This window comes from Esox lucius, chromosome 14 (genome assembly GCF_011004845.1).
Source record: "Esox lucius isolate fEsoLuc1 chromosome 14, fEsoLuc1.pri, whole genome shotgun sequence".
NCBI classification, from domain to species: domain Eukaryota; kingdom Metazoa; phylum Chordata; class Actinopteri; order Esociformes; family Esocidae; genus Esox; species Esox lucius.
In genome coordinates this window covers 30,537,611-30,565,310 of record NC_047582.1, presented here as the reverse complement: position 1 = coordinate 30,565,310, position 27,700 = coordinate 30,537,611, and the positions used below count along the sequence as shown (strand labels likewise).

General features: G+C 43.9%; 1 protein-coding gene across 3 annotated transcripts in view; it reads left to right on the top strand.

Moving 5' to 3' along the window:
- LOC105021740 (cAMP-specific 3',5'-cyclic phosphodiesterase 4D) overlaps positions 1-27,700 on the top strand; it is a 213,563-nt gene that overhangs the window by 120,548 nt on the left and 65,315 nt on the right. Inside the window, exon 1 of one of the 3 annotated variants that reach the window (XM_010889613.5) lies at positions 10,027-11,959. The exons of the other annotated variants lie outside the window; for them this stretch is intronic. Within the exon in view, the coding sequence (XP_010887915.1) occupies positions 11,874-11,959 (86 nt within the window). The 5' untranslated portion in view covers positions 10,027-11,873. Of the gene's footprint in view, positions 1-10,026; positions 11,960-27,700 lie in introns of those variants that run through there. 3 annotated transcript variants of the gene reach the window in all.

Below are 27,700 nucleotides of genomic sequence, written 5' to 3'. Positions count from 1 at the left end.
GCTGCCCTCATGGGGACCAGAAAATAGAAATTGCATGCTCCCTTGCCCTAATCTTAACCCTAAACCTAACCTTTACCCTAACCCTAATCTAACCCTAAACCTAACCTTAACCTAAGTAAAGTAACATTTATGCCTAAACCTTACCTAGATGTAATGCCTAACCTTAACCCTAAACTTAACCAACAACACCTGGACCTTAAAGAAACCCCAATTCTAACTATAAAATAAATTATACGTTTGACCCTAAACCTAAACCCTGAGCCGGAAATTTACTTTTGCCTCACGGGGACCGGCAAAAGGTCCCCATGAGTTTAGTAAGACCTAAAACCGTTTTTCTAACACACACACACACACACACAGGACATCGTCAGATACATTTCTCTATGTTACGTTGTCACTCGTAGACAGAATGGACGATGCACATCCCTCATCACGAATTGAGTTGGTCTCCTGATAGTTGCTACTACCATCCTGAAATGCTTTAATTATGGAGTAAGGGCCCTTGGAGAGATTGATACGCTCATTTGTGGTAACTAACTCCATTATTAATGACCTCCCTGGCCATCTGCGCGTGTGGTGAAATGCTCTGTGTTCCTACAAGTTGGACGAGTGGTACGAAGTGGGGTCCCCTCAAATTGATCTGAAGTGCCATTTTATTGGGGACATAACTGTTTATCAGGGTTTTTTTCAAGATCATGCAACATCTGCCAACAAGTTCTACAATTGTAAAATTCTTGAGTATTTCTAAAACGGGCAGAAGTATTGTTTATTCAGAAATATACAGTGGGGAGTATTTGATACACTGCCGATTTTGCAGGTTTTCCTACTTACAAAGCATGTAGAAGTCTGACATTTTTATCATAGGTACACTCTAAAACAAAAATCCAGAAAATGATTTTTAAATTATTTATTTGCATTTTATTGCATGACATAAGTATTTGATCACCTACCAACCACTAAGAATTCCGTCTCTCACAGACCTGTTAGTTTTTCTTTAAGAAGCCCTCCTGTTCTCCACTCATTACCTGTATTAACTGCACCTGTTTGAACTCGTTACCAGTATAAAAGACACCTGTCCACACACCCATTCAAACAGTCTCCAATCTCTCCACAATGGCCAAGACCAGAGAGCTGTGTAAGGACATCAGGGGTAAAATTGTAGACCTGCATAAGGCTGAGATGGGCTACAGGACAATAGGCAAGCAGCTTGATGAGATGGCAACAACTGTTGGCACAATTATTAGAAAATGGAAGAAGTTCAAGATGACGGTCAATCTCCCTCTGTCTTGGGCTCCATGCAAGATCTCACTTCGTGGGGCATCAATGATCATGAGGAAGGTGAGGGATCAGCCCAGAACTACACAGCAGGACCTGGTCAATGACCTGAAGAGAGCTGGGACCACAGTCTCAAAGAAAATCATTAGTAACACACTACGCCGTCATGGATTAAATTCCTGCCGCGCACGCAAGGTCCCCCTGCTCAAGCCAGCGCATGTCCAGGCCCCTCTGAAGTTTGCCAATGACCATCTGGATTATCCAGAAGAGGAATTGGAGAAGGTCATGTGGTCTGATGAGACAAAAATAGAGCTTTTTGGTCTAAACTCCACTCGCCGTGTTTGGAGGAAGAAGAAGGATGAGTACAACCCCAAGAACACCATCCCAACCATGAAGCATGGAGGTGGAAACATCATTCTTTGGGGATGCTCTTCTGCAAAGGGGACAGGACGACTGCACTGTATTGAGGGGAGGATAGATGGGGCCATGTATCGCGAGATCTTGGCCAACAATCTCCTTCCCTTAGTAAGAGCATTGAAGATGGGTCGTGGCTGGGTCTTCCAGCATGACAATGACCCGAAGCACACAACTGGGGCAACTAAGGAGTGGCTCCGCAAGAAGCATCTCAAGGTCCTGGAGTGGCCTAGCCAGTCTCCAGACCTGAACCCAATAGAAAACCTTTGGAGGGAGCTGAAAGTCCGTATTGCCCAGCGACTGCCCCGAAACCTGAAAGATCTGGCGGAGGTCTGTATGGAGGAGTGGGCCAAAATCCCTGCTGCAGTGTGTGCAAACCTGGTCAAGAACTACAGGAAATGTATGATCTCTGTAATTGCAAACAAAGGTTTCTGTACCAAATATTAAGTTCTGCTTTTCTGATGGATCAAATACTTATGTCATGCAATAAAATGCAAATTAATTACTTAAAAATAATACAATGTGATGTACTGTAGTTATTCAGACTCTGTACACTGTGGGTACTGTAGTTATTCAGACTCTGTACACTGGGTACTGTAGTTATTCAGAATCTGTACACTGTGGGTACTGTAGTTATTCAGACTCTGTACACTGTGGGTACTGTAGTTATTCAGAATCTGTACACTGTGGGTATTGTAGTTATTCAGACTCTGTACACTGTGGGAACTGTGGTCTCACACTGCATGATGGCTCATGTGACCTGTCAACTTCCCATTTCCCCCATCTGTTGCTGAAGTTTATCTGAAATGCACTCTGTGCAGACACATCACCATTCAAAGGTTTGGGGCCACTTAGAAATGTCCTTGTTTTCCATGAAAACCGGCATGAAATGAGTTTGAAAAGGAAATATAGCTAAAAAATGATTTTTAATTGAAATAATAAGTTTTTTTTCAAATGTTGGTTTTGTCAAAGAATCCTCCATTTGCAGCAATCACAGCCTTGTAGCCCTTTGGTATTCTAGATGTGAATTTGTTGCGGTAATGTGAAGAGATTTCATTTTTCCTGCAGCACCTCCCACAAGTTCCATTGACTTGATGGGAATCAACAAGTTGGGTGCTTATGTTATGGTCAAGCTGCTCCCACAACAGCTCAGAAGTGTTGAGATCTGGTGACTGTGCTGGCCACTCCATTATAGACAAAATACCAGCTCACTCTCGGTATGGCATGGCGTTGCAAATTGGAGTGATAGTGTCACGGCTTCGGGGGTTGAGAGGAGCAAGGAGGAACCGGAGAAGGCGTGATGGAATGATAGTTTAATATATCTATATCCCAGCGAGAGAAATCAGCATGAGCTTAACACAAAGCGATGAACAGCTCTTTACATGGCAAGAGACAATTACACACAAAGACAGGGGGAGCAGAGGGAACATATATACCGGGGGAAACAGCGATGATGAGGAACAGGTGCACAAACGAGACACAGGTGAAATGTATGATGAGACGGTGGTGTCAGAAAGCAGGTGACGTCGACCGCTGGGGCCCGCCCGCTGCAGGGGGAGGTGAACCAGCAGAGGTCGCAGTCGTCACAGATAGCCTTCCTTCTTCAAGATCCCTTTTAAATCTTCCACTTTACCACCACCAAAGCACCCCCAGATCATCACATTGCCTCCAACATGTTTGACAGATGGCATCCAGCAGTCCTCCAGCATCTTTTCATTTGGTCTGTGTCTCTCAAATGTTTTTCTGGGTGTCCTGAACACCTCAAGCTTAGATTCATCTCTCCATAACACTTTTTTCCAGTCTTCCTCTGTCCAGTATCTGTGTTCTTTTGCCCATCTTTATCTTTTCTTTTACTGGCCAGTATGAGGCTTTTTTTGTCAGCATCCTGGAGTTGCCTCTTCACTGTTGACATTGAGACTGGTGTTTTGCGGGTACTATTTAATGAAGCTGCCAGTTGAGGACCTGTGAGGCGTCTGTTTCTCAAACTAGACACAAATGTTTTTGTCTTCTTGCTCAGTTGTGCACTGGGGCCTCTGTACGCCTGTGTGGATGTTCCATTAGAAATCAGCCGTTTCCAGCTTAATAACAATTTACAACATAAACAATGTCTACAATATTTCTGATACATTTTATGTCAGTTTAATGGACAACAAAATGTGCTGTTTATTTCGAAAACAAGGAATCTTCTATGTGACCCCAAGATTTTTGCACTGTAATGTACCGCTGGCCTTTCAGCTGAACTTGGCCCCATTTAATAACCCCAGGACGTGGCTATTCATACACCTGAACATGCCTGGGAGAGCAGGGCTAGATGGAGTTGGGAGGGGGAACGTAGGGGAAATGGAATAAACCTGGGCTGACCGCATCTCACCGAGAGTGGGTGTTCTCCGTGCCAGAGTGGGATGAATGGTACTGACCTGACCAGAAATGATCACATTTTGTCAGAGAACCTCGAGCACGTCCTTGCTCAGCTATGGCTACAACTAATTCTCTTAAACACCGGAGGCAGTTGCTTTTTAATTAGCACAAGCCAGAGCCAACATGTTAAAAATGTGTTGGGTTTTCCCTAACCTGCTCCAAAGCAGGACTGTGTGTGCGTGCAAGTGTGTGCGTGTGGGCTCTTGTGTGTGTGTGTGCGCTCGTGTGTGTGTGTGTGTGTGCGCACTCTTGTGTGTCTGTGTGTGCGCGTTTGTGCATGCACATGTGCGTTTGTGCATGCACATGTGCGTTTGTGCACTTGGGTGCACGCGTGAGTGTGATGTATTAAGACAGTTCCAGTCATTTTTGTATCTGGGAGGAAATGAGTCCGTCCCTTTATCTGCCCCCCCTTCCTTCAGACTCATTCTAACGGCCTGAGGAAACAGAAGGTCCAATTGTACATCGTGAATTTGTGAAATAATTCGACACATCTTTGTAATACTGAACTTGTTTTAGCGGATAAGACTAAACAGTTTACATCACGGAGTTTCTTGAGAAACTTTACACATTCAGTAAGTCTCGCATGACCCATGACACAATCACAAATCTCACTTCAAAGAAGAACGGTACGCGTTTGTCACAGAGATAATTGGACAGTGCATACCTGGGAGGTGTCATTTGTCACTCTATTGAATTCATAACAGAAATGACTTATGGTTGCAGTCTACGCCACGCGATCAATCTTCGAGACATCGGCATATCTCTCCCTTTCTTTGTGTGTGTGTGTGCACGTGTGTGTGTGTGTGATGGCTTGAGTCGTGTCTCTGTGGCGGAGCCTCATTCAGTGCGATCACACGCGCCTGTTCATACGACTCAGCAGAAGTAACACCGCTAAGGCGTTTAGCCAGGTGCCAGACTGAACGTTACGTGGTGATGCCACTGTTCTTAGACTGCACACACCACAGCGTTCTGGTTGTGGTGTCGCTAGACGGATTGGTCAGAACTCTGTGGTGTGCCGCTATTGCAGAAGGTCAGAGCCCAGGCCGGGGACGGGGGTTAGACCACGGGACTGTCTCTCCCTGTCTGCAGAAACGGCCACAGCCTCGGGGGGGCTAGCTGCCCGCCTGCTCCCCTGACGTTTGTGGTGTGTCCCAAATGATAGGGCTCCAGTGAAATGTGGAGCACTCCGCACGGAAATAGGGTGTCATTTGTGAAGCAGCCTCTGACCTTTTCTCAGTGAGCCCTTGGATGCAGCGGCCACCAGGGCTACCGTCAACCCAACCCCCCCCCCGCGCTCCGTTTAGGCACTGGCCTAAATCCATTTTGACACGTCTGAAATGGCACCCAGGTCCGTGTGTGGCACTGTGTTCTTGGACAGGGGGACGTAGGTACCACACTGTCACATGGCCTTTCTGTTTGTATTTTATATTATTTTCGGTCTGCAGTCCTGTTGGTTGATCTCATGCTTGCTTTTAGATGGTCCATATTTACAACAGGGGCTGAGTTACCATTCTAATGGGATCAACACTTGACTTCTCAGACAGTTTCATTGGCCACAGAACAAGGGGTACCAGTGTCCAAACTCCCACCCTGTCACCTATATCAGGGTTCAACACTAACTCTGACCCACTGGCCCAGGGCCCTGTAGCGTGTCGCCTGTATTGCGGCCAAACAGGCTGTTGACAACCCTGAATGAACGTCAGAATGAACGAAAAAACGAATTACAACCGCCTATCATGAGAGAGATACCATTCATTGTCTACGTCCCTGACATAGTCCTGTGAATACAGGTCGAGAAACCTGTTAACTACGCCTGCCTAAGCGCTTGCTAGCGGTGACACAACCAAATAGTGCAACTGTATTGGGCCATATTTATGTAACCATGAATATATGAACACAATTATTTTATTATTAAGCTTTTATGTCACATCAAATAAGCAAGTATCTTCATGAATATATGATAATGATGTTTATAGTAACATTTTGATAACTATTTATTAAAAGGTAATGATGTGTATTGCAATATGTAAACAGCAGTTGCTTGTGTCTGCATGTCTCACATCACATGCAAAACTGTGGTATAAATATTCTGATTATTTCATATTTATATACACTATATTTCTGTTCAATACAATTGTGTTTTTTTTTTTATTCCACTTTGGGCCAGTAAAAATACCAGTCCAGTAGATTTCAGACCAGAAACAAACGTAGTGTTGGACCCTGTATATAGATTAGGGCATTTAACCTATAGGCCTTGGTCAAAAGTATGTAGGGAAAAGGCTTTAATTGGATACGCAATGATTGTAGGGTGCATTCTGAACATTCTTGGGTCCGACAGATGTAATCAGAAAGAGTTTCTGAAGTACGAGCAGACCCATTCCTGTCAGATGATGTGTTTCCTCTGGATTTCTTTCGATTGTGTGTTTGGTCCTTAGTGTGTTTGGGGTTGTCTGGGGACTGGTCGGGTGGTTTCTGTTGAAACTGTTCAGGCTTACCCCCCCCTTCCCCCAGAGACAAGTTGTTATGTCAGGCATTCCAGGTGATACAAAACACACAGGAGGAGGTGGAACCCCAGCTCTGAAGATTGATGATGTCACTAGACTGCATACATACAAGCAAACCTGCACACCAACACTCCCCGCTTCTAACACTAAACCACTGCTTTGTGCACACACACACACACACACACACACACACACACACACACATGCTTCCAACACTAACACACTGCCTTATGCACACAAACTGAACATACCAACACTCCCCGCTTCTAACACTAAACCACTGCTTTGTGCACACACACACACACACACACACACACACACACACACACACACACACACGCGCGCTTCCAACACTAACACACTGCCTTATGCACACAAACTGAACATGTATATACGTGCACATACAGATAATCATACTTCATTGAACACACACGCACGCACACACTGAAAGCTGTTCTCCCAGCTATACCCTCATTAAACCAGTAAACCAAGCATTGCGATGCATTTGCTAACGCTATACGTTTATTATCCTAGCCTGTTAAACAGACGGCTAAGGAACCGTGCCCTTCCTGAAACCCGAGTTCACGTAGCCGTTTGTTGAAAAGTTAGCCACCAAGATAGCACAATATGACGCCAATCGTGTATCCGTTGCTGTGACAGAATATTGCATATCCTAACCCCACCAAATGTAATCAGTATTGTCGATTGTCCACATGATTGCTCCGTCGCTGTAACGACGGTACGCTAGAAAACACTGGTGGTTTCACACAGCTAGGGCGCAGCACAGCTCAGACCGTGCACCTTCACTGTAATTTGAAGTGACCATGGGCGTCAGGCCTCCGCTGGAGCGCAGCAAAGCCAGAGTGACGTCCCTCCCCAGCTGTGGCCCAGGAGGAGATGGAGGGGAGGGTAAACCAGCACATTCATCGTCGCTCTGTCCAATTCACCATGTCGAAAGCCATAAAAAAATGATGGAAAAACACTGTGGCAAAACCTTAGGTTTTCATGTAAGCGAAGTGTTAATGACTTGAGATGTTGCACAGACGCCGACTGCCAATTCTAATCTATGTATTGTATCCCTAAACGTTGTGCTGCGGTCCACTGAAGTCGGCAAAACATAAATGCTTGATCTATGCTATGCTTGCGCCATGAAATATTTCCTTCCATTCGCGTGTTACGGCTCTTCTGTAGGACATAAAATTTGTAATTTCACATAAAAGACCATGTAGCAATTTAAGAACACACACCATCAGGCACAGCTGTTGTCACGGTTACTATTTTGATCTCAGTGCTCTGCCCAACATAATTCAGGCCTTGTCATGTTTTTCTGCCAACTGTCTGCTCTCTGTGGCCAAAGAATTTGTGTGTGAGGGATTCTTTTGAAATATTTCCCCTGAAAACGTAAACACAGAACGCCATGAACAGGTCTATTGGCTTTTCAAAATACGAGACAGAATTAAACCTGCATTTTAAGCTTGAAGGCTGACTTGGGGCATTAAAAAATGACAGCTGAGGTGACTTTGGTAGTTAATTAGAGGACATTGATGAACTATTCCCACTCAGCAGATACTGTTATAATATCTAGATTAGGGCTATGATGCATGATACTGTTATAGTATCCAGAGTAGGGCTATTATACATGCTACTGTTATAGTATCTAGAGTAGGGCTATGATACATGATACTGTTATAGTATCTAGAGTAGGGCTATGATACATGATATCAAATTTATTTATAAAGCCCTTTTTACAACAGCAGTTGTTACAAAGTGCTTTTACAGAAACACCCGGCCTTAAACCCCAAGGAGCAAACAACAGTAGTGTTGAATTTCAGTGGCTAGGAAAAACTCCCTAAGAAGGCCAAATTTTAGGAAGAAACCTAGAGAGGACCCAGGCTCAGAGAGGGGTGACCCGTCCTCTCCTGGCTGTGCCGGGTGATATATTAAAAGTCCAATTGGAATAATTAATAAATGCATGTGGGCTAAATCCAGAGTCTATTTAAATTTAGACTCGGTCAGAAGTATGACCAGATGGACAAGGACAGGGACAGCAACGGGCCCCCCAAACCAGGTACTCCGCAGGTGTGGACCAGGACCTCATGTCCTCCTAAAGTTTAAAACGGGAGGAGACATGGAAAATTCAGAAAATGCATTCCTCATATCAACAATGATTTATAGTGGAGAAGGAGAATTTAGTGGGGAAGGAGAACTGACCCAATCCCCCAGCACAAAAATATAGCAGCGTAAGACCTTGGGACTGAGATTGATACTGTTATAGTATCCAGAGTAGGGCTATGATACATGATACTGTTATAGTACCCAGAGTGGGGCTATGATACATGATACTGTTATAACATCCAGAGTAGGGCTATGATACATGATACTGTTATAGTATCCAGAGTAGGGCTATGATACATGATACTGTTATAACATCCAGAGTAGGGCTATGATACATACTGTTATTGTATCCAGAGTAAGGCTATGATACATGATTCTGTTAGTGTTTTCTCCTCAAATAGTGTAATAAATTCAAATAACAAATAACCCTAATAAAACAGCCACCAAACAAGTCCTCTCTGAAATAAGAAGATGATCAATAAAACTAACTGGTATAGCCCACTAACATTTTGTCAAAGTTGTAATCCATTTTTAACCAGTATATTGTCTGTTTACACATAAGTAGGATGTTTTTGATAAATCAAACATCGATAGAGGATATTTTAATTAGCTTTTCATTTTTCAGGGCAACAAAAAACACACCACAAAACAAACAAGTGCCGTTAGCGTAGTTGCCAGTTTTCTGCATCATGGATAATTCCTTAAGACAGGCATCACTGCAAAGTTGCCTGTTTACAATTTCCTCCTTGTCCTAAAATGGCATGAACAAAGCATTGTTGGGGCCCCGCCAGGGTAATCCTTCTCTGTCGCTGAAAAGGGCCCAACAAGATTGGTCTCAGATTAGTTAACAGAGAAATAAGAGGAGCAAGACAGAGATTAAGATTCATCGCTTTGAAGATCGAGATCCAGATTTATCTACACTGTCTAATTGTAAACAGACAGTATAGACCATTTTATATTAACATGTCCATTTCTTCTAGATGCCTCGTCCTTTTACATTGCTGAATGTTGAATTCATAAATACAGTTTCCTGGTGATTTATTTAACTGTCCTAAGCCCGGTTTGAATATGTACACCAGCTACTATTGTTAGATTTCCAGCACACCTAATACATTGTGGAACAACACCTACCTGACAGTGTCGTTACAGAAGTGACATTCACTCCAGCTCTCATACTGGTTACGCAAAACGGCAGCCTATCTCTCTGGGGCCTTCCCCTGGCACGCGAAACACTGCCTGTAGGGAGTCCCCCTAAAGGGGCCCCATCTGACTGACGATTCCACAGACATCCAGACACATACACACACTCCGTCTCACAGTCACTCTGGTGAAGACGGGAGCCGGTTCGGCTGCGCAGCGAGACGGGACAGGGCAGGAATTCCCTGGGAGTGGAGCCTGTGTTGACCCAGCCCAGACAGAGACGGAGAGGCACGGAAGGGGGACGCCTTGCACGGAGGGGGGGGGGGCCCTGGTGTGGATTAGGGGGGACGGTCCCTGACACGGCTTTGTTGGGTCTTACAAAGAGCGACGGAGAGCAGCAGAGAGTGTGCTGTGCCGGAAAGGCGTGTGCGTATGTGCGCGTATATGCTCTTGTGAGTGAGACAACATGTGCTGTGTGTTTGTGCGTTTGTGAGCGCGTTGTGCTAGTCGGTGTGTGTGCATCACTCCCTGGGTGTTGCGTGTCTGTCTGTGTCTGTCTGTGTGTGTCTGTGTGGGTATTGTAATCATACCAGGCATAGACAGGGTCTCTATCCCTCGCGCGGGATCTCCTCTCGGGTGCTCCCCTGGCATGGTTGTACGTCTGTGGCTGTGACCAAGGATGGAAGTGCCGGTCCACAGAAGCATCAGGACATCACACCAGGCACTCAGATGACACCTTCAACATGGAGATCTCTTTCTTTACTACCGCCGTCAGCCAGGGCGGGTTGCAAGAAAAATCTGCTGTTAATCTCTGTCTGCTGCATGTCCTGTACTGCTGTGAGGTTTAAACAGTTACCGGGAGCGCATTTAACCTGCCTTATAGCCTTCCTGTAGATATTGACTCCTCCATTACTGGAGAAATGTGGTTTGGTCGTTTTTGGAGAGAAGCACACCTCTCCCTAGCAACTGTCCATCTGACTGGTTGTGTTCCCCTCTCCTACCCCTGGAGGCCATTGTCTCTTCCTGTCTGTCAGGGAGGGAGGGATGAATGAATCAAGTTGTCGGCTCTGTGGGAATCGTTAAAGCTTTGGTTTTGGCTTAGCATGAGTGAAGGGTCATTGATGGACCACCCCTGGTCATTGATGGACCAATTAAATCGCAGGAGGTGGTGATCAACCAGGAAGAGAAAAGCTGACCTGCGGGTTTCTTGACTAGACACCCAAATGGATAATGACCTGTGGATTTAGGAATTGCCTCTTTTTACTGGGTGGAAAAGGAACATTGTTTCTCTACTTGGATGAAGCCTACGCAAGTATTCATTTCTCTGGGTGATTGAACGAGGGATGGAGTGAGTTGAAGAGAGTGTGAGAGACAGAGAGAGGAGAGAGAGAAGTCTCCGGGGGAATCGAGCGATGAGACTTTCGCGATGATGCCGAGGACGACCATGTGCCTGAATGAGTATGATGTCCTAGTTGGAAGTCTTCCCAGGCCGCGAAGGGAAACGGAGACTCCAGCCAATCTGGATTTTCTCTTTTTGTTGTACTATTCCGGAATATCCCTCTAACAGTGAAAAAAACTAAAAAACTTGAGAGAGAGAGAGAGAGAGAGAGAGAGGCCGGGGTTTCCTGACTTGAGTGGCCTCTAATAGACTGTTCTGTGGAGTTTGTGTACCAGGAGGGGTTTTGAGAGAGCCTTACATACCTGAGTATTGACACACTTGTTTTTCTGCCCTAACCGCTGCACCCTGGACCAGTATTTGCCATATGGTTTTTGTAGTTTTAACCCCCCGGCATTGAAAAAAAGTTCACCAAATGTCACTGGATAAAGGTCACCCTTCCCAGTCACATTGAAACTCTGCTTCATGCCGGGAAGCCATCATATTTGACTTTGAAAAGCAGTTAAAATCAGGGAGACAACTGAGCAGTGAGAGACCATATTATGTGGGCTGCTTTCTTTTTTATCAACCTTTAAGTGACACGGCAAAACCTGCCCACACCTTTGGCTTAAATGAAGGCAGGTCACTCCCAGGCAGGACGGGAGAAGACCATGATGCATGTGAACAACTTCCCGCTAAGGAGACATTCCTGGATCTGGTGAGTAGCCTCTGTTCATATGAAATGTCTGCAGGGTATTACGCCATGGAAAAACAGAGGCTGGCATTTAGGTTTAGGTGTGTGTGTGTGTGTGTCTGTGTGCGTATGCATACGTGTCTCTCCGTGTGTGTGTTTCTGTACACTCTTCTATGTATTTGTGCGTCTGACCTCAGTAAGCAGTTGTGTTTGTGTGTGTCTGCCTGTCTGTGTTTGGCCAGGTAATGCCTTGACAAACACACTCTGTCTGGGTAAATCTGCTTGTGGATGAGGGGCTTTAGGGTCAAACCAAACCCAGTCTTTAGAGGCTATATTATTTTTAGTGTAAACATTTATCCCTATGGTTTTGTCAGCACCCTTTGGCATTAGGGAGGTCAGGGAGACTGTGCTGTTGTATTCAAATAAATATAACTTTATAAATCCCTTTTGATGACAATTTAAATGGCCTTGCATGCCACAATAACATATAAGTGGTGTCATTTAAGGGAATCTAACAACCTACTGTCTCAAAAAACGAACATTCACCCTACCTGGGATTTGGGGACATGTTTATTTCAAGTGTATGTAGGAAAAGCTGTTCCTTGACACACACACACACACCAGTGTCTCAGATTAATTGTAAACGTGTGACGTGAAACTATAGCTAAAGTTGACTTCATTGAATAGAACACTTTCATATTGAGCACACCACATCAAAACATTGATAAAATATGACAGCGGCATTACAAAGACATGGTCTTGTGTTACTTTGAAGTGAAAGAAAGGATGTACAATGGATCTCCTGAGCAGCTAAGCAAACAGCAATCTCTTAAAGGGAGAGGGAGAGAGTGAGATACAGTAAATGTGTTTGCCAGCTCCAGTGACAATAAATACTTCCTTCCAAGGAACAGGCCCTGCTTTTTTTCATCCACTCACCAAGCCATTCTCAAAATCTTTCTCTATCTGCCAGGGAAACATGTTGCTGTCGGCTGCTGAGAGAGGCTTTTTTACGGTCGTTTTGACACCCCGTAGTACAAAAATGAAATTCCCCAAAAACAGAGATTTGTGGGTGTTTCTTTCAGATGTGATTGGCCCTGTGATGTGTAAGCCTAATGGAGGATTCAGGTATTTCCAAACCCAGACAGCGACCTAATTTGCCTATCCTGGCACATCCTGCCGCTGGAGTCAGTGCTGGTTGGTCCCTGGATGTTCACCTAGCTTCTGCTGGAGGTTGTTCTGGGAAACCAGGATGGGGCTCTCTTACCTCTTCTCCCTTAAGAAGAGCTCATAATTCCCCGAGGCGGTGAATGGAACATGGCTCTGCATTGGTTCTCGTCTTACAGACGGGATGTCAAACTGGTGTAATTTATCATTTGTGTATGTCGCTCTGAATAGAAGCCTGGGGTGAATGACTAAAAAATGAAAGCGATGAAAACCAAGGGCCCGTTCCACCACAGTGCCCAGCTCTCATTCACACGTTCCAGATTCACAGAGAGAGCAGAAATACAAACAGCCTACACAGTCACCTGATTGGCCAGATGCGTAAAAACATCTCCAAACATCTCCTCTGCAACGCTACCTCCCCCTGCAGCCTTGTGTGAACCGCGCTTTCCCTTGTCAACCACCAGCGCGTCCCTGCCCTCCAAATGGGTAGCCACGTCCTAATCATCCTTCTGAAGTCGCGCAAGCGCGCGTGTGTGTGGGAAGCGCTCCTCAACGGCCCGCCGCTATAATGTGCACTAATAAGATAATGAGATTACTGTAGCGTATTGGCACCGTGTTTCGGGCCCTGTGTGTGACCCGTTTTGTTCTCGCCGTGTGCAGGGAAGAGATTAGCACAGCGTGTTCCTGAGGTGGCCGTTGTCATGACGTCAGACGGACATGTCCTGCGCCTCATCGTGCCGAGGAGCAAAGCGAAAGGGTCGGACGGGTGTCTCGGTCTAGTCAACCACCGCTTGGACCTTCCTGCAGCCCCGTCGTTGTTGTGGTGCCACTGGTGTGTCCCCACTGAACACTCAGGGGGGGTTTCCTCGGCAAGCGTAGTGTTATTTTGACTTTTTTGACTATTGCAGACACTTTAGAATCAGTGTGCTGTTCTTCTGGGGGGGGGGGGGGGGGGTCATCTGGGGGTCATTTGTTCAGCCAAAACTGTAGGCTGTAGTGCTTGCCTGTCTCATGTGCTGTTGGCCAGCAGAGATGCAGCCTACAATAAAGACGGCTTTGAAAAGGGTGTCATGGTAAGTCCTTGGCTGTGTGTCAGTGAGAGGAGTTCCGTGTTGTGTCGGATATTTTCCCCAGAGGACGATTTACCTGCTAGAATTCACAGCTCGCCCTTGTCCCGCCGTGGCTTAGAAGTGTTTTGATCTGCTGCTTCCTCCATCCTACTGTAGCTCATGGACGCGTTTGGTGTTTGACTAGGCTCACCATTTGCATGCAACAAAGGCAGTGGCTGCTCTTCTTGGGGTGTGAACATACTGTAAAACAATAAAATGCAACACAATAAAACACCCAACAAAATACCTATTACTACATAATAAAGGTCATCAAAAAATAACTAATAATGCAATAATACAAACCTTAATAAATTAGTGTAGTTAGGGCTGAAACTCCCCGTGTAGTCATGGCTCTGTTTAGTACTGTGCAGGCCCGGCCCGAACCAACACTAACACTCCCTCCCTAATAAAGGACAGCGAGGGGAAAGATTTCCCCTTTCTCAATGCCAGGCCCTCCGACCCCCCCCCCCCCCTCACCCCACCGAAAACATAGCTAACCTTTTCAGAGTGAACACTACTGACGCCTGTATCAAAGGGATTTGGCCAGTGCAGGCATGCAGCGCAGCAGCCGTCCTCTTGTGTCAGTGATCACTAAGCTCTTTGACGTCAGTCACAATGCACATACACGCGCGCGCACGCATGGACGCGTGCATTTTTTTGAAAACACCGTTGTTTTTTTTAGGGAAACAATTGTTTCCCCCGAGCGGCTGTTAAAGATGTAGGGGTGCTGGAGTGCTTTTCGAAAACATCTGCGTGGTTTTCTGTTGTGGTACGTGGTAGCCGACATACCCAGGCCTGTCTTATGCCCTTCTGAGGTGGTGAACCTCAGGCTGTGGTTGACTACTACTTCAAACCGTTTGTTGTGAACTCGTCCTGGGGTGGTCCCCTTCAGTTGGAATGTGTCGACTGGTTCCCGGCACAGCTTTCCTGACGCTCAAGATGAATCTTGTGCTGTTTTATATTTCATTGATTTCCTAATCTTATTTTGGTTAATACTGGCGATGGGTTATATTGGCGTGAATATAACGAGTTAAAAATAATACCGTTGTGTTCTGTTTGAATGCTACAGCCTCCTACAGGCTATCACCTGTTGTTGTCCTGTTACCTCTGTAGGTACCTCGTCTGTCACAAGCCGAAGTGTGTCCGTCTGGTCTGTTACTGTGAGGGGACCTCTCACGTGGTTGAGGCCTTCTGGCTTCATGATGTCGTGAGGTCGTCATGGTCTCTTAATGAATGATTAATTGAATGGTAATTACAGTGCACGAAAAGTTTAATCTGTGAGTTTACCAGTCACTGGTAGAAAGGACAGACCTGAGGGAGGTAATCATTAACCAATGAGAACACTGCAATGTCCTTCACACTCTCGCATGTTGATAGTTTTTTTAGGCCGACGTCAGATTCAAATTATCTTTATATGATCTCCGTTCTACCTTTTTTTGGGTTTTAAGGGAACAGACGGCAACAATTATTGACAGTCTCACTGTGATTGTCTCACTGTCCCAATTATATGTTTTAGGGACCGCGGAGCCAATTGTCATTCCAGCTATTTTCTTCATATTTATATATCTGTTTTGAGATGTGAAATAAAAAAAGAAAAAACACAAATGAATGGGCACAGGTGAATCAGTGACCTCGCTCTCGAATTATGATTAGGAGTTCATTGCATCAATAGTAATTACTGCCATCTTCAGATTCAAATTCCCTCCCACAAATAGATTGATATCAGTAAGTATTGTGTGCAAAAAATAAGACAAAAAGTGAGGAAATTGGTAAGGACAATATGTCCCGGGACATATGTCCGTCCGGACAGAATAGATGCAGCGGTGCAGAACTGTCTTTTGGAGTATGTGGGTTCGAATCCCACGATGGACGGTCTTCAGATATCTTTTTCGGTTCGATGGTGACTTTGTTACACCGTGTAACAGCAACCTGTTCGGCCGTTTTTACCTTGAAGGGCTCGGGCGCAGGTGCCCACGGCCGACACTGATGATTCACCGGGGCTCTGTGCGTTCTCTCTGGGGACAACATTCGCCGGCATGGGTGGTTCTCCTCTGTGCCGTAGTGTGAGACATGTACCAACCGGTGTTGGATAAAAGTCCCGGGGGGCATGGAGGCGCAAAACCAATTGCAGAACAACCTTCAGTGCCAGACGGCAGAAACTTCACACAGGCTTTCCCACCGGTGTCTGCTCAAAACCCGTTGATTTCAGCTGGAAATCTCACAGTGCCAGAAATGACAGTTGGCTTACAAGTTCTTTCACGTTCAAGACGCAGTGCCCGTTCAGGCCTGACAACCATGTTTCCGGTCTTGAGTCGAACGTTGTGTTCAGCCAAACAGTGTTTAGCATTTAAAAATCAACCATTTTATTTCATTAACCATTAAAAGGTTTTGACTTGATATGGCATAAGAAGATATATGCTACTGTTGAGGTTGACCGTCACTGCACAGCATAGGTTACCATCCAGTCACTGCACAGCATAGGTTACCATCCAGTCACTGCACAGCATAGGTTACCATCCAGTCACTGCACAACATAGGTTACCATTCAGTCACTGCACAACATAGGTTACCATCCAGTCACTGCACAGCATAGGTTACCATCCAGTCACTGCACAGCATAGGTGGGTTAAACCGGAGGCCAAGAAGTGCAAGGACTGATAATTTAACTATTATAGCATTATAGGAGAGCTGAGATGTTTTCTCTGGTATAAATACAGAGCATATAAGCCGGCATACACTTTGAATCCTGTCCAGGAGCCATTATTCACTTAACCCTCCTGGCATGGGATCGAGGCAGCTCCATAGCCCTTACTCAATTTCCTTAAAACTGCAGACATGACATAAGTCAGCAGATTTGTATCTAGGCTTTGGTCATACAGGTTCAATATCGCTTTAGATAGATCTCAAGGAGGATCAATTTACCTCCCTCCAATCCTAACTAAAAATATTCAGAGCATAAAAGCAAAGAAGGCCATGAATCAGCACTCTGGGAGGTTTCTACCCGCATGCTACACGCTCAGAGCTTCCCAGTGGCATCATGGGATGTGGTAAAAATTGCACAGTAGCCGTATGTGACTGTGTCAATATCACATAAACAAAGACAAACTGGCAAACTGGCATGGACAAACTGGCATGGACAAACTGGCATGGACAAACTGGCATGGACAAACTGGCATGGACAAACTGGCATGGCTTCCTCTAACTGTGAACTAATAGGCTAGGTGAGAAATTTAGTGAATTACTCCTTGAAAATAAATGGTGGTATTTTGTTCATTCTAGATTTTTTGGTTGTTGAAAATCTAGAGTTTGGCTCTACTTGGTCACAACCTTTATGTAAATTGGCACACGTTCGGCCCGAGTTCCCACATGACGTCTTCCTAAATTCCCACTCCCTTTCTTTTTTCAAACCCAAAGAAACCTTTCCAAAAGAGCAGAATGTTTCTAATAAGTACAGTCAGTGGGAAAAGAGACTTGTTTCGGATACTGTGTCAAAGGTCAGATTAAAGGAAATTGCTGGTTTGTTCGGTCCGAACAAAAATGCACAAAGCTCAAGGCGCGGTCTCAACCCCTATGAACAAATGTAGCTGCCTATGGCTTAACGTTAGCCATCTGACATGATGTACTGCATGGAAACTGGATTGTTTTAGTGTGATCAACTGTATGCTTCCAACAGACTGATGCAGTGTATCCCGCTGTGTGTCCAGTCCCTATGGCCAAGGTAAACAAAGCGCTAACATGTGTAGTCTATTTAAAGACTTTTTTAAAATCCTTTATTTAATCGAAGAAGGTCACATTGAGACTTTCATCAGTTTTTTTTTCTCCGGTAAGCCAGGGCAATAAAAGCAGTGTGCATGGTAACGCACAAGAAAAAAAACCATTTAGAGTAAAAATGACTGAAATATACATGAGAGAAAAGGTGAAAGACTCCTCTGCTCCATTTACTCCCAAAACCTGTTCATATCTTCCTCAGGCTTTCTCTAGTCACTTTGCCCATTATCATGTTGTCCTTTCACGTCCACATCTTTCTCACCATTTCATTGCACGTTTTGAAACGGGCTCATAAGTAAAAAAGCAAACATCTCTAGCAACATCTTCAAATGTTGTATTTGCTTGTTATTCATGTGATGAATAATATTTGATCTGTGCTGTGGACACTAGCTTGGAGAAGGTTACAGTCTGTTGCCTTTAAAAGGCCCAGTGTTATTTGAACTGAAGGTGGTGTTGTAGGGCACGCCTCCAGCTCAGCCCTGAAGAGAGACCCACTATGGACAGGGCCGCTGGTGTCAACAGGCCAACACGCCCCTCAGCGGGTCACGTAAGTCATGCAGGAGGTGGGATTGAGTAGCTGTAGTAAGCGGGGGTAAGCCAAAGTTAAGCCTGATAAGGGCCATTAACTATGAACTACACAGGAGCAAGCTTCAATGCGGCAGTATTTTTACGTTATTTTTATATGGACGTGTGAACCCTACTCTTGAACTTTGCTACCTTTTGCCAGACTGTAGAGATTTCCTGGATAAACAGTTAAAAAAAGTTGTTTTCCCACCACACAAATCAGCCCTTAGAACTGGCCATCGCCTACACTATTCCTTCCCATAGGCCCATGCAGATCAATACTTCTGCAAAGGCAAATTAGAAACAACCGCTGCTTGTGGACAGCAAAATCAATTCCTGCCAGGAATACCTTGGTCCAAAACATTCGCTTAGTTCTTTAGCTGAGTAAACACCGAATGCATTCAACCCACGCAGGAGGATAATTCCTTAATCTCCACATGCCAAGTAAATTAGTCTCTTCTAAAACATTTGCCTTTGTGGAATTCCAAGGGTGTTATGGTTGGTAGCATTTCATTAGATGTTATTTTAACAACAGGTCCTTAGCACTGGATGTTCAACCCTTTGACTAGTGCCAAGCACCCAGACCAGAACCAAAAGGGTTGTTCAAAGTGTTCTCCCACAGAAAAAGCGGCCCGTTTTTGCAATTTTACTTCATCCTGCAAACACGCACAACCCTCCAAATCTTTCTTTTGGGGTTTTTTTTTGTTCCATGAATAAATATTTAAAAAATCTACAAAATGCACGCTGCCAAAGATTACACACATAGCTGCATACCATCATAACCATGTCATACCATTATGATTAACAATAAAGCCACACTTCACACCTTCCCAAGAAAGTACACAGGACTATCTGTGTTTGTGTGTACATTGCATGTGTCTGTTTTTTATACCCATGTAACACAAACACACACACACACCAGTAACATTTGCAGCAGGGGTTAATAGGATCAGGGTTAACATACCAGGAAGACCACGACCTCAGTCATTTGCTGGGGCTGAACCTGGGACATGGCTGACTAAGGGGCTATGGAGCTGAGGCCAGGGGTATGGCTGTGTAGTTTTGGAGATTAGCAAGGACCTGAGCTGGAGTTGGGCATTTAGCTCTGGTCTAGGGATGGAACTGAAAATGGGAATTACTCTACGCTAGAGAAGAAGCTGAATGTGGGAAATTGATCCTGGACTAAAGATGGAAACGGAGACGGGAACTTGAAACTGCGCTAGGGCAGCAGTTGGAAATGACTCAGGGCTAGGGACGAACCTGGACCTGGGAACATGACGTCCGTATGAATGTGCCCCGAGAAGAGATTCAAGGTGGAGTGAAGAAGTCATCTAACTCCGGCATCCTGCGCCACTTTCTGGGAAGCTGCACTGTTCCAGCCCCCCCCCCCACCCCCTTGTTTCTACGTGTGTCAGGCATATGATACACGCTCCTGCGGACATTCAATCATTTGGGTTAGGGCAAACGCTGAGGCGGGGCACTAAACCAACAGATGAGGTCTCCCCTATTCTGTGTTAATCTCCCTGTTGTGCGACGACAGGAAGCTCCCACAAATCCAAGCCGTCGGGGGTCAGAGGGCAAATTACATGACCGGCTACACCATTAGACGTTAGAATGGCTCTGTCGCTTAGCTTGGCGGAGCGTGCTGTGACAGCGGAAATCTGGGTTTTGTTTTCCCGCTTCGGGGCCACGTACGGTATGTTGACCCGTTCAAAGCTGACATCAGACTTTCAGGGGAACTCTTTCACGGACGTCAACGGGAGACTTTGAGACGGTATTCATCAGGTGAGATCTGACCACAAGAGGGTATGTAGGAAGTGTCAGATGGCCAAAACGTCTTGTTGAAACCTTGCTATTAGAGCATGCTTGGTTCCCAGGAAAACAAAGTAGTCTTTGTGCAGTGTGTGTGTGTGTGTGTTGTGTGATACACATTATATAATTGTTACACAATTATTTCTACCATCCAAACAAGAGGCCCTTTCTGACTTTATGAAACAGTAGAATGCCACACAGGCTAAGGTCTGTGGCTAGGAAAAGGTTGCGGGGCCCTTGGCTCGCTTGTCCTGTTATTACAGGGAGGTGGATTTTGAGGTCCCAGTTGATGTTTTTTTTTTTCTCACACAAATGAAAGGTTCAGTGAGTCCAATTAGAGTCCACAACTTATGAACGGCCTTTTGTTTGTGGATAGTCGAAGAGAGGAACAGTAGGACTTTTCACGTTGTTTTCTGCTAAAAAGGATAATTTAAAGAATAATAAAATATATGTGAGGCAGCAGACTTCTGCTCTGGTCAGCACAGTAGTGTGAAAGGCTACCATTGCACAAGTAGTCTCACAACGCCACACCTCCAGTCTTGTCTGACCTCCTTGGAGGTTTGGAAACGTACCTATTAAAAGAAGTTGCTGACTCTCAGCGGCAAGATTTCTATTGGATGTTAGTTTTCAAATAAACTTCCACTCAAAGGCTTGCTGAAGGCGGGGCTTAGCATGGTATCACTATTTCTTCGAACTGGAGAGAACAAATTTCCTGGATGTTTTTGCACGCCTTCCTACTGGCAATGTTAAAAGTTGAATTGATTCAGCATGGCTGACAGTCAGCGATTTATTGTAATTGAAAATGGACAAGTCAATGATACTAGTGGTTTCTCCTCTGATTTCAATAATCGATGTCAGGTTCGCCTTCTGAATGCAAAAAGAATCGCAGCAGCATACGCAGGTCAAAACGAGACAGGGGACAAGAAAAATTTGTTAGACTAAAAATATTTTGGTACATCTGGGGGTTGAGACTGCTGCACCATCTCTTTTCATTAGCTTTTTACCTTCACAAAACCACTAATTCTTTCTACCTCATCCACACATCTTTTATATTTTAGCAAGAGACTGTGACAGGAGCCTTAGAATATTTTTTTTTAAGCCAAATCATTCAGCGTTACCGGTCCTATTATATCTTCTAAAGTGAGTGTGTAGTCTGGTCGCAATAACAATGTTTATGTTTCTTTCTCAAAGACTGATGTGGTTCACCACAAATGCGACATACATTCACAGATTTTGCTGCCATCTTCACTTAGCTAGCTACTGTCGCACTGAAGGTATTATTCTTGTGCGCACCTGTATAAGCCCCTCCCAAGCAATTCATTTGATTGGGTTATTCTGTTTTGAGATGTTACCGAACACCCCTTTGCAAGAAAAATCCTATAGGTATTCCCCACGCCTAGTGACAATCTAGGCCTGGTATAAGAGGCTATTGCCCAAGATCCAGCAACTGGCCTTTCTTATTGGATAGCCCGAGACCAAGTCAGAAAGGCAAAGAGATTGGTAGTTTATCTGGACACCCAGACTATTTTCTCTGGACAAACACTAAACCGGACCCACAAATGTTTGTTTCCTTGGGAGCCTGGAGGTGGGCACCTACTCCATCTTTAACTGGATGTTGACACATTTGGTTAGCGATAGGTAAGGAGAGAAATGATCTGTTTTGAGTCAACAGGCAAGCAGGCTTTGGAAAGAGAGAATTTGGAGAAGCCGACAGTTCAGCTGATGCTTTGTTTTCTATGTTTTTATCTGTATCGACATATCTATACATGCACTTTGTTAACAGCTGTTGAACCATGCTGTGGAATGAGTTGAAAGCCTACATTCTGACAGCATGACATGTTTTTTCGATGTCTGTTTACATCTTGATGCTTGTATCGATTGAAAAGCAGTGCTGGAGATTGAATCTCCCACATCCAAAAGAGGAAACTGAAGTGAAAGTGTTGTGGCAGGGGTTTTGCATTGGCTGGACGTCATCGGTGGATCCGGGCAGCCACAACACACCAAACACTTCTCTCGTCGCCTCAGCACTGATACGTCCCTGTGGTGTATTTTCTCATGTGCTATCCTGAAAATGCAGGAAGTATTCAGTCGGGTAATCCTCTGAAGCCCCTAATGTCAAAAGGTGCCTGAGCCTCATTCTTGTGAAAACAAACTTGAGACGTCCATGTTCGACTTTGATGATAGTGAGTGGCAACAGAAGTTGAGTGTCTTGAGGGGTTTCCAGTTGCACATACACTTTCGTTGCATGTTCGCCCCTCATCTATTTCCCCAACCACCTGGCACTCTCAGGTCACTATCACCCCCATCCAAAACACAGCATCAGGTCAGTTGGGAGTGTATCGTATTGCACACCAAATAAAAACCATGTAAAAAAAAAAAAAAAAAAAAGCTAAATTAGCCCATAGCAGCTAAGACATCGTACTCTGTGCTGCCCCCAGGCAAGTTCATTCATCATGTCGTGTTTACACCCAGTCATACCTGTCATAGGTGTTTACACTGTGTGTGTGCGTCATTAGCCTGTGACTGAGTCTGTGGAGCTTCTCATTACACATTCCGAGGACGTGTTCCGAACTGTACCCTTTGGTTAGTGCACATTGCACCACAAAGGGAATAGCGCGCCATTTGGGAGGCGGCCCGGAGTGATCGGCTCTTGTAGGTTGACGCGTCGGTAATGGCCGCCCTGAAGCGAAGTCAGGGAGACAAAATGACAGACTGAAACGGCTAAAGTAAACTTGCCTGACACAAAACTAAACACCGGGGGAAAAAAGGAGCCGAAGGAAGATGAGGGTTTAAATCATCATATTGTTCTAGAACCATGGAGGAGATTTTTATGTTGTATACTTTTTCCCCTCCACTTAAAATGCCACAAATCAGTCATAAACCTTTTTTTTTTTAATGCTGGTGTTATTTCAACCACATCCTGTGAGAATTGTATTTTTAGTACTGTTTGCCCATTCTTTCCATTACAGTTGTTTTACCACAGCAGTGTACTTGCGGACAACTGTTGGGGTAGATCCTCCTCTCGACTTCAGATTTAGAAATGGGTGACAATAGGCGAGGAAATGCTAACTTTTGGCACTTCATAGAGCCCTGTTCAACATTCAAGCACATTTTCCAGATTTTTTAAATGTTCAAAAACATGACAAATATAGAGAGGGAAAGAATGGTCTGGATAAAATCTTAAACATTTCACAAACTTTGTCTCACAGTGGAAGAATACTCTTTTTAAAATGTTTTGGCTAAAGGTTTTGTATTGAATATAGACCTTTGTTTTTTATCTTTTCAGCATAGTCTACATTTTAATCAGAGATGTTATCTATATCTTCAATATCAGGGCTTGCTTAGATTAGTTTTTACAGCTTCAACAATATCAGAGCAAAACGTTCCAGGAAAGAATAACAAGTGTTTATTTAGTGATTAAAAAATTGTTAGCAGTAAAACAAATGATGAGGTCAAACGGTGAGGTCATTTACATAAAATATGATCCTGGCTAAACATTCTGCTTATGTTTCCTGAGGACTCTTGGATCAACAGACTAAAGTGCTTTCTCCTTCTGAGGCGGAAATAAATGTTTGGAAGTCCGACCACATTAGTGCTTCACTGTTTTACCTTGCCAAGAAACTGCCCTTTTTGTCGCTAACGGTTTTGTCGTCAGATTGGTTAATAGTGCTACTGTATGTTTTGATCAGTTATGTTGTAAGTAGTATTATTGTATTGTTCCGTGTTTAAAAGAGCAGGAATGTTTCAAACCAGGTTACAGTACATTTGGAAAGTATTCAGATCTCTTCACTTTTACAGCAACATATGCGCAATAGTTAGAATTTTGTCTCACTGGACTTTCAGAATCTTCAGGCAGCATGTCATATGTCTTGTACTCAGGGCTGGCTTCTTTCTGCAACACAATCACTTTTTTCCCATTTCGAATGGGCAAACCTGTGTCTTATGAAAATGCTTGTCTGACACCTCTAATCCTCAGTTTTTAGGTTTTAGCTAAGAAGACTAACTTGTTTTGGTGTCACACAGGCGACTAGAGTTTAACTCAGATATTTTCACCTGTTTTCAAGTTATTGTCTGGAAGTTATATGGTTGATCGTGGCTTGGTCTGTGCCTGTATGTCCGTTTGAGTCCTTGTGTTATAATGTGTGTTTGTGTGTGCTTTTGTGAATCCTGACAGAAATGCCAGACATCGCCGAGCTGACACCTTAATTGAATTTCTTTATACTGGTTTATTGGTTGAACAGAGTGAAGGACTCATCAGGGCCCAACACAATAATCACATCTCCTGTCAGAGGGATCGAGTCAGAACTCACTATAATAATCACATCTCCTGTCAGAGGGATCAAGTCAGAACTCACTACAATAATCACATTTCCAGTCAGAAAGACAGAGTAAGAACCCACTGCAGTAATCACATCTCCTGTCAGAGGGACAGATTAAGAACCCCCTGTAATAATCACATCTCTTGTCAGAGTCAGAACCCACTAAATGATGCATTGAATTAAGTAATTTGCTGTAAAGGCCTTATCTTATTTAGTGTAGTCTTGTGCGTACTGACACACATTTTTACTGCGTCGAAAGGTCCTAGTAGTGGGATGGAACACACAGGCACTAAACATACATACAATATTTATGTGCAATACGCTAACTTGTGTGCATAGGATAATGAGAAGTTGTATGTTTGCTGAAAATTCATTTACAATAATTTACAGCTTACACGCACATTTACAGATTCACAATTCCATCCACAGAAATTAGGTGTTGGTTGTAGAATTCTTCAGCAGCTATCTGAAATGCAGTTAATCGCTAGATGTCATCTTTATGTTGCTAGCATTGTCCTGCTAGTCTCTGTGGGACAGTTGGTTACTCATGATCTCAGCGCAGAGAATGACGCTGTTCAGGTGTTCAGATTTTGCTGATGATTTTGATACTTGTTTCTGTCTGACTGGTTTCAGTAAGTAAAATCCTTGTCCACACAATGACAGCACAATTGAATAGGCACAACGTCCCGTTTTTAGCATTCCTTGAATCCTTATGCACCATTTTCTCCAATTCAATTTATCTTCGAATGAACCTAATCCAATAATATAACAAAAGGAAAGCTTGAAATTATCAATTTTATTATTATTCATACCCTGCAATGATCTGCCAATTTCCCCTAGGCTTTGTCCAGACATGTCTGGAAAAATATGAAATACGATCAATTCGGTATTTCTAGAAATATTCCATTGACAAATTAAATGATCTCTATTTCCAAAAATCATTGTGTTATGTCATATATATATATAACTTAACAAGCCAGGATACCATTCTCTCCCTCAGCATACAGTGTAGATGTTATTACGTTATGTGCTAGAGCCGTAGTTAATGTCCACAGGTAACATGTTCGAAAATAGTCTCTGTAATCAATCAGTCCATAAAAAGCAAATCTTATTGTCACTTGTGTTCAGACTGATTTATCACCACCTCCTCCAGTGCCATAAAAGGCTGTCTAACCTCTTGATTCACTCTGTCTTCTAGCTGTAAGGTCTGCATTCCAGGGATCAGTTTGATTTAGATGCAGCTTTTTCCGTGTTTTTGCTGGGTAAAATGTAATTACAGTGAGGTGGAAGGACGTGTCACTGAAGTGACACAGTAAGAATGATATTTAGGAATGACATACCCGTTATGGGTCATGTCAAAATGCTGGCTGTTCATTTGGTTGTTTCAAAATACCTAAAGGAACCTGTACAGAAATGTGTTTTAGGCTCTATTGTTTTAGTGAAAATATATATTTAACAATATTAATCTACAAAGCAATTTGTTATGTCAGTAAATTAAATCTGATTCCAGTACACCTCTGTCCAAATGTTTGGAATGTCTGCTAGAATAATGCATCAATCTTGGCTTTCATTAGACAATAAGAATGTTGTAAGAAATTCCTGTTGCAACAGACATTTGGTTAACCGGCTTAGTCTACCAACCTGTCATCTCCCGCAACACCTTCCCCCACATGTCTTGGGGACTCAAACACCAAACATTATGTTGTGACATTGTTGGATGATACATGGAAATTATTCTGACGTGGTAGAACAAAGCAGTTATTGCTTCATTTAAACTAGTTTATTGTGTTAAAATAATGTCAATACAGCAGCTAGTTAGTTATCTTTTTGAAAGCTAATCCAACATTTGGTGTTATTTGCTACTAGCTGGTGAAGTTCTCTATTGTTATATGAAGATGCTGACTGCAATGGATGTGTTCATGTATTAGATTTACATTTTAGTAATGTTTCAGACACTCTTATCCAGAGCGACTTACAGTTAATGCATTTTAAGAAGCTAGGAACAACCATACAACCCAGTAGTAAGTACATTCGACTCAATGAATTAGTCAGTGGCAAAAGTCAGTGCTGGAAAGAAGACAATATAAATAATACACATAGCAAAGCATTAGATTATGAAAGCAAAAGGAAGGGGTGGCTGTAGAATTATTTTAGGTACTCTTGAAATGTTAGGGTTTCTGATGTTTGTTTTTTTTAAATGGGCAAAGACTGATATTCTAGCCTCAAGGGGAAGTTGGTTTCCCGATTGGGGTGCCAGGACAGAGAAGTGTTTTGATTGGGAAAATCGTAAAATGCATTCTTACTGGGGAAGGCCAAAAGCACACAAGGTGCTGAAGATGAGCCTGAGTTGGGATGTAGGGCTTGAGCATTGCCTGTAGGGAGGGGAAGCTCCCCTTCCTTCTCCGTATTAATTTATTTTGTCTAACTTCAGGAAATACAGTTTAATTTGAAGCCATGCCTAGTGTAATGGAGATAAGAACTCGGTAGTTCTTATCTCCATTACACTAGCTCACTCCACAGCTAACTAAAAATGTTGCCATTTGTATAACTTAAACAGAACATTGTCAAGAAAAGTGTTTGGGTATGTTGCAAAGCCGAGGATTACTGGTTAAAGCCCTGAATGGGGCAGGCACACTCACTGTGTAGGAAGATGAACTGTTAGTAGAAGAATGTTTTCATCAGTTTCACTGGTGCTGTGACCCGGATCGACAGTTGGACACAGCTTAACTGATGGGGTATAGCTTGCGGTGTAGTTAGTTTAGAAGTGCCGAGTGCAATGGAGTTTAGAAGTAAACCACTCCAAAGGGAGATTGAAATATTATTGTTGGGGCTATACAATTGGTACCATCTGTATAGCTCAAACAGTTGGAAAGTTGTCAAGGAGGACATTTAGGTGTGTTGGGAAGCAGAGGATCACTTTTGGGCTGGAGCTACGCTATTAGCAGCAGCATGTGGATGTCGCAACATTTTGATTCGCTAAAATAAATAGATGAAAAATGATATTTACATTATCGCTCCCATTAAGGCCA